The sequence below is a fragment of the Protobothrops mucrosquamatus genome, unplaced genomic scaffold (genome assembly GCF_001527695.2).
Source record: "Protobothrops mucrosquamatus isolate PMUCROS unplaced genomic scaffold, P.Mucros_1.0 scaffold35, whole genome shotgun sequence".
Taxonomy (NCBI): Eukaryota; Metazoa; Chordata; class Lepidosauria; order Squamata; family Viperidae; genus Protobothrops; species Protobothrops mucrosquamatus.
In genome coordinates, this window is record NW_015386419.1 from 225010 (window position 1) to 233076 (window position 8067).

The 8067-nt window shown below is 39.2% G+C and overlaps 1 protein-coding gene across 1 annotated transcript in view; it reads right to left on the bottom strand.

The window, feature by feature from the left end:
* Positions 1-8067, bottom strand: part of LOC114922269 (protein transport protein Sec16B-like) — a 78816-nt gene that overhangs the window by 5809 nt on the left and 64940 nt on the right. Inside the window, exons 19-22 of the mRNA XM_029283196.1 lie at positions 6378-6448; positions 5416-5556; positions 3417-3554; positions 178-280 (exon numbers count right to left, since the gene is read on the bottom strand). Coding sequence (XP_029139029.1) covers positions 178-280; positions 3417-3554; positions 5416-5556; positions 6378-6448 — 453 coding nt within the window. The remainder of the gene's footprint in view (positions 1-177; positions 281-3416; positions 3555-5415; positions 5557-6377; positions 6449-8067) is intronic.

An 8067-nucleotide genomic window follows, 5' to 3' on the forward strand; every position in this document is an offset into this window, starting at 1 on the left:
ATTGTGCACAAAAAAGGATATGAAATGCCAAAAAATATGTGTATTATTATTATTGTTGTTGTTGTTATTATTATTTGCTGCCCATCTTGTGGTTCAAAGCACCAGAAAATCTTTAGTTACAACTAAACTAACAAAATATTGATCAATTCATTCAGAAGCATGCAGGGTTATATTTACCTGGAGATCTCTTGGAAAAAGAATTGCCTTGTGTGGGAGAAAGAGGAGGAAGGCAATGATGTTGATTCATGGGTGAAACCAAAAGGGACTGAGTGATTTTCTCCTAAAGAAGGAAAATATTTAATAGTGATAAAATAAATTGCTGGCTATCACCTCCAACCTTCCTGTGAAGATTGTGGAACATGCTTTCCCTTGAGATCTGGCAAGCCCCCATTTTTCCTTAAATCAGTGAAGAATTGGCATTTCTCACATGCTGGGATAGAAAGATTGGAGCCCAGAGACCAAGATTGGGTGTCTGTTTTTGTTTTTGTTTTCTTTTTTGTATTGGTTTATTGTTTGTGTTTTTAATACTGATGTTCACTACCCAAAGCTGCACTTACAAGATGGTTGACCATATACATCTTTTAAATAAATAAATAAATCCTGAAATATGAAGCAACTATTTGACAGCACACAAGACTCCCAGAAGTCCTAGAAGAATGTGAGCTACCCAATAGTTAGCATTAGTTGTTATGTAGGGGCTCAGCTTTAGGGCAGGTTTGCTCTTCCTTTGGTAGTTCAAAGGACCTTACACCAAAAGAGTTTAAAAATAAAGCAAAGGACCAAGATAGCTGTGATAGGGCATTACAAAGAAATATATAATTTAGATGCTGCAAGTACACTTCCATTGCATTTCCAATTTTCATTTTTTGCAAAGGGGAATTCAAAATGAAGCAAACTGATCAGAAGGTCTTTTTCCCACTGCTACATTGTGAGCTCAGTCTGTTCATTATATTGGAAAGTTCCTTTTTACTAACCATTATTATTCAAAATGCTTTAGGAATACAATTAATTCATATAACTGAAAGAGAGAGAAGCAGGATCAATGTGGGAAGAAAGAACTGATACATCATGAACATCACCAGGGCTGACACTTGTTGATACAAAACATCTCTCTTCATTTGTCAACATTTTGTGCCTGTAATAAAATCTGTAACCACATCTGTAGCCACAGTGTGCTCAGTGTGGGGCTACTAAACATATTTGGTCTTAACTGGACCATTTGAAGGGGGAAAAACTCAATGGAGGGAGGAGTATTTCTAAAAACTCCTAGGTTCTCCTAAGCATGACCATCTTATTCTTGATGACACCATTTTACCTATAACTGCTGTAGCACACATCGGCTGACTTAATTATTCTTATTTTCTGATTCCCCCCCCCCCCAAAAAAGAAAGCTAATTATATGCCATCTGGCTGTACATTTACTTCAGAAACTGGCCAATTTAGCCAAGAAATTGAAAGTTAACTTCAGGTTGCTGTCATGGAGATTCTATCTCAGTGCCTGGAAGTTGTAAGGGCTCGAGTTGAGTACAACAGGCTTCAGTTCAACCCAAACAAGACTGAGTGGCTTGAGAGTTTTGGATCTCCTAGAGCTAAGGTCCTCCATCTTTTGTCCTGGATGGAGTAGCACTGCCTCTGACAGTTGTGGGGGTCCTCTTGGATTCAAGGTCCTGCTTGAGTAGCAGATAGTAGCCAGTTACCATATCACTACTCTTTGAGCTACTTTGGCTACTGCTTTGCTTCTAGATGCAATTATAGGTGCTGGTTGTTACCTTTAAAGCCCTTCCTAGCTTGGGACCAGGTTACTTGTAGGAAGTCTTTTCCTGGTTGTTTCTATCCATCCTGCCTAATCCAGCAACAGAAGTATGCTCTTGGTCCCATCAGGGTGACGACTGCCAAGGAGTAGAAGAGTTTTTCCACTGTGGCATCCATCCTCTGAAACATCATCCCTCCAGAGGTTAGCATGGTCCTGACTCTGCTGGTCCTGCTTTTGTGCCCGAACCCAAAGCTCTGGGTGTGTTTGGAGCCCAGCTCTTGCTTATGTTAATGATTGTTTATGATTCCAGCTGCTGTCTCTTTTATCTTTTTCATTATATGTATTTTATTTAATGTTTAGCTGTTTTTGTTGTAAGCCATCCAGAGTCACATTTGTGAGAAGGGCAATTATTTAAATCAATATATTTAAATACATATAATTCTTATTTGCCACTGCTTTCTTTTGGATCTTTTCTGACTTCCCAGTTTAGCTTACAGCCCCCAAACGTCCTAGTGGTTTCCATCCAAGTGTTAACCATATTCAACCCAGTTTTCTGAGATTACTCAAGATTGCCCAGGTGTTGCCTGCTGTTGTATCAATAACTGTATTTATTAACAATGTTATTATTCCCACACAAGAAAGTGCAAAGCAATCAATAAAAATAAGTATTTCTTTATCTCTTAGGTACTGAAGAAACAAAAGAAATGAATTAAAACAACGCTAGAGAAAAATTAACCTTGAAGCCAGGATAGATGGAAGAGAAAAAATCCAATAAATCTTTAACAACATCATAAATATTAACAAAACACTCACAGTGGGAACTGGAGGTCCTATGCAGTATGTGCAAAGTTGGAAATTGAGGTGGGAAAGCAAACAGACAAAGACTGAGAGAAGGACAGTGGAAGAGAAGACGACCAATACAAGAGACAACATATGAATAATGCATCTGTGAATTTTTATTTAGACACACCAACTGCAGGGTGCAAGAAGGAAAAAAGAATGTTCCTCCATGTGAAAACCTTTCTGCACAAACAAGAAATGTCAGAGAGGATCCTGCCAAGTTTTCACTTCGGCATGCTGTTTTTCTATCGGCAAACAGACTGTGGCATTCATTTTTACTTACAGTTGTTCTTTTTTTATTCGGGTTCATTAGGGGCACTCTAAAGTTTGATCCTCACAGTAGTTGAAGGTGATGCAATCTGACAAAAGCTTTACTATTTGATTCTGTTGAGCATACAAGCTAATCCTTAAACTTTTTTATGTCAAATGAAGCTGTCATTTCCAGCCTTTCCCTTGTAGTTCAGTCACCCTCTCCCCACCACATAAGCCTCTAGCAAATATAATGCAAGCCTCCAACAACTCCAGTATCTTACTGGTTTCCTATAAAACACAAATGTGCAGTATAAGCAATAGTGATCCCACTTTTTGTATTCAGTCTTTCTAAAATGATAGATCTAGGATAATATTTTCAAGCTGGGAGTTCCTTGGATACTTTCAGAACTGCTATCAGTTAAAAGACCATTCATGGTAGCTCCTGCTGTTTGGCTAGATTCTGCTGCTGCTGAGAAACACTAGGAGATTTTTCTGAAGAGGACACATTGTTGAACACACACACACACCCAAAAAACCCCAAACTCTTTCTTCTAAAAAGTTTCTTTGTTACCTGAGAAACTGAAGCAGTTGAGTCCAAAGATGGTGCTTCATCTTTATTTGCCTTGGAACGGAACCATCGGAACCAGCCAAAACCAGAAGTCTGGAGGGATACAAAATCTTGAGTGGAGCATGCTGGGCTTTTCTTCCTCTAGACATAGAAGACATTGAGTCTCTGATCCAGCCATAAGCATGTCACAGGGCTTATTGTGTAAAATAGAAATTATGTAAGGGGCAGGAAGAACCAGAATCTCAAATTTTACTGTTGAGAATATGAGCCTCCCCCAACCTCATCTTCTTCATCTACAGTGATTTTTCATTCCTGTAATTCTTCTTCTGGTCCAGCATTATGTTTTCAAAAGAACCCAATTAAATATTTCTGAGAGGCCATATGTAGGCATAGAAACAAACAAATTTCCCTTTTGTTCGTCCTCACATCTAATCTTGAATGGCATGTTGCCTCCGAACATGGAAGATCCATTACACTTTCATAGTCTGACTTAATCTGTTCTAATTTCATCTAACCTGAAATCATATATAAACTGAAGCAATATTTTACAGTGGTTCCATGATTTCATGAGTGAATGGTTTCAGATGGCAATAGTGGGAAAGAGAGCTCTACCCCTTACCCACTACGATATGGTGAGACAAAGACTTCTCTCTCTTTCCTGTTTAATATGTATGTTTAATATGTATATGTAAACTGCTGGGAGAAGACCTCTATCAGTTTGGGATCAGGTATTGCAACTTTTCTGATATATCCTGGCCAAGCTGGTGATACCAGGATATCATGGGGACCCTGACCAGTGCCTGAAGGCTGTATGGATTGGGAAGAAATAGATTAAAATTGAAGCCCAAGAAAACTGAGTTGCGGTTTGTCCAAAAATATATGGCAGTAGTTCTCAACCTTTTCTTCATCACAGACTCACTTTAATTACTGTTTATGGCTATGGATCATGGCCACACACCACCAGGACTTAACTCAAGATTTAATTCATAACATTTCTTCTTCGCAGACCCCCTGTGATGACATCGCAGTCCCCCAGGGAGTCCGTGGACCACAGGTTGAGAACCACTGCCATATGCTGCCTCTCTCTGAACCAATGATAATTCTGGAAGAGGTAGTCCTCCCTTTGAAATAACAAGTCTATGATTTGTGAATCACTTAGACTCATGGCTATTGGTGGATAGATAGTGGGAAATTATAATTAAGGGGCCTTTGCTCAGCACTGGGTTGTGCATCACTTGAAGCTCTTCCTGGAGGAGACTTGCCCTTGTCATGTCCCAGTTCGATTTTTGCAAAGCAGTCTATACTTCAAGACTACTCAGAGACTATAACTGCTCTAACTTATCTATTAAAAAATGAGAGTCATTATTCAGACTTAACGCTGGGGCTTAGGACTCTACAGTGGTCACCAGCAGGTTTCAGGTACAATTGAATTTGCTGATTTTGACTTTTAAAATCATTCATGAGTATCTATTTCAAGTAGATCAAATCCATTCAGCTTGTGCATCTTGAGCAGAGACACTTAGGCTTCCTCCCTCATATAAGGACCATGGAATAGGAGGAGACTTTGTCAATTGCATTTACCCTGTTTATCAACCTCCTTCCAGAAATCCAGATGTCCCTATTGCTATTGACCTTTTGAAAAAAAAAATTTTTAAAAAAAATGTATAAATACACAAACACATATTAAAGCATATAGATACATTTAAAGTAAATAAGTAAATCAACGATAGTCTCTTTTGCTAGATCTAAATTGATTTTCCCAGATAACTAAAGCTTGCATAATACTCACTGGAACGTAACAAATGAAAAATATAACACTGCTTATTTTTTAGTTAATTTAAATTGGCTGCCACAATGCAGTTATGTGTTGAATGAATTTCAGCATGGATCAATTTTCTACAATAAACCCACCATCTTCAAGATAGAATAGAATATAATCCTAGCATTCACAACTGCATAATTTTCAGATAATACAATTGACATTTCAACAAGATTGCCTCACCTTCAGTACCTCTTGCTCTGTATTTTCCACTAATTTCTTCTCCGATGAGGTTTCATCCCAGGAGGCTTCTGGGGACTGAGGTGTATCTTCTGAAAGGGTTATTGTGGAACTCTCAGAGACAGTCCGGGTCCGTGAATTGGCCTGACATCAAAGAGAAAACATCAGCACAAGGTAACCCAAACAGAGCAGTTCCATAGAGATAACTAAATGATAGCTTTGTTTGTAGCCTAAACCATCCTATCTTTAAAACTGACACTAAGTCAAAGTCTTTCCTTGTATCAATTAATATCACAGAAAATCTAGTGAGACAAATCAACATTGTTTCCATTCCTATAACAAATCAGTATTGTTAAAGATGGAAAGTGGGAGATAAGTGACTTTCTCAAGACCAACTAGAAACCTTTGGCAGAATTTAGTCCTAGTATTTAAATTTCACACATCCAATTTCATTATAAAACTGCTGCTTTTTATAAGGCATGAGTCACTAGTGGGATACAAGAAATTGAGATATCCCAATTCAGTGGTCCCTAACTTTAAAAAGCAGAGTCAGAAAGACAGGTGGCATATATAGGAGAGCTAGTTTGGTGTAGTGGCTAAAGTTCTTGTCTTGCCTAAGGCATGAAAGGTGGCTGGGTGATTTTGGGCCAGTTACTCTTTCTCAGTTCAACCCACCTACTAGGGTTGTTGTTGTGGGGAAAATAGGAGGAGGAAGGAGTATTAGATGTGTTTGCTATCTTGAGTTATTTATAAAAATAATAAGGGGGAGATAAAAATTGAATAAATAATAAATATATTGTAAGGCTCTGACCAAGGGCTTATTAAAATTGCCCACCTGGATGGCTTTGAAACAATAGTTAATCTAGGATTGTTATAGTTTGCCAAAAAGAAGAAGAAAAAATCTTAGATCTGACTCCTGGATCCTGCCACCATCATGGACCTTCTTCTTCTTCTCTCCCTCTCACCTGATATTCTGGAATGTGCTTCTTTGGCTCACCAGGAAAATGGTCCAGCCCACAAGATTCCATAGTCTCCCCTGCAGACCAAACAAAATTTCAGAGCACTGTTCAAAACTGAGCTCCCATAAATAGTGGAATAATATCCACAGACCACCCTCATACCCTAGAAACAGTTCTGGGCAATTAAAACCTCTGGCTTCTGATGAAGATACATTGATACATATGTAACTAAGTAGACAAAAACAGGTAAGAAACATTTTCACATAGAAATCTTCCTCATTCCAATTTTATTTGGGAGAAGAAAAACACCCTTTCTGTTATGACAATTACAGCTCCTTCATTATTTTCCAAAGAATGTTAAACAATGTTAATTTTTCCTCATGTATCACTGTGTTAGATCTGGTTTTGTTAGAGCGGCTGAGAAGGTAAAATAAACTTTCTGACAGACTTATGAGGAATTGAACATTTGGTCTAGCATTGTAACAGTATCACTGTTTACAGAAGCTTAGGAAACATATTTCAAACACACACGCAGGCACACTCATGCAGGATGGTCCACCCTTCCATTTGGCTTTCCCTGTTTTTTTTTCCCAGATGAAAAAAAAAGCACTGATATCCCATGAAGCAGGAGTGCTGAAAAACTTAGAAAAGAGGAGGAGAGAGCACTCCCTCTCCTGGCCAAAAAAAGTCAAGGCTTTTTTTTCAACCTGTTATTTCTGTTTGTTTTTAATACCTGGGCTACTAATCCAGGAGCAGAAAGAAAGAGATAGTTGTCTCTTCCCTCTGTCCTTTTTAAATAAAACTCAGCTCTCTGATCTTTCATATTTTTATTGGTCTCTGTTTGGAAACATCCTGTGGAAAAAAAATTGAATTGGGACCTGGACGAGTAAAAAAAAATAAAATGCATATATTTCATAGCAGGACCTGGCTCTTTATTTGCAAAGCAACAAAAACATCAAACCAGTGTGAGTAATGTCACATCTATTTTGGTCTTCAATTTAATGTGCTTTTAGAAAGCAGGCAAACAAACAAAAAAGGTCTCATTGTTCCTTAGCAGCTATTTTGTAGACTTTTCCTGAATCCAATCTGTGACCTGATTTCCCTATATAATTTCCTTCTCCTAAAAGCAATCACAAATGGCAACTGAAGATCAAGACAAATGGTGCTGTGGAGAAAATAAGGTATGTGGACCGGGACTCTGGCCCAGAAGAATTACTAGCATGTATGCCCAGTGGTAAATCTAAACTAAACTGGAAGATCTCCATAGCTTTTAGGAGCAAAAGACACAGAAAGAGCCATCTAGGAAAAGACGCCTAGAGAGCAGTTGGAGGGCTACCCGAACCGAATCCGACCGAGCACAGGCAAGGATGCATGTTAGATCCTACCTTGTGGCAATGAGGGTGGCGAGGTCTAATTACTACTCCACCCTCATTGCATCATCAGATAATCGCCCGGCCACCCTCTTCAGGGTGACCCGCTCTCTCCTTCAGTTGAGGGGAGGGGGGGACCCCCTGGTGGGGAGGGCTGAGGATTTTGCTCAATATCTGTATGACAAAGTCGCTCAGATCCGAGAGGGTTTAGACTCCGACTGGGTGGCCCCGGGGGAGGAGACGGGAGCAGGTCTTGAGACTATTATATGGGAGGAGTTTGACTCTGTGGCTCCCGAGGACGTGGACAGGATCCTGGGGAGGCTGAA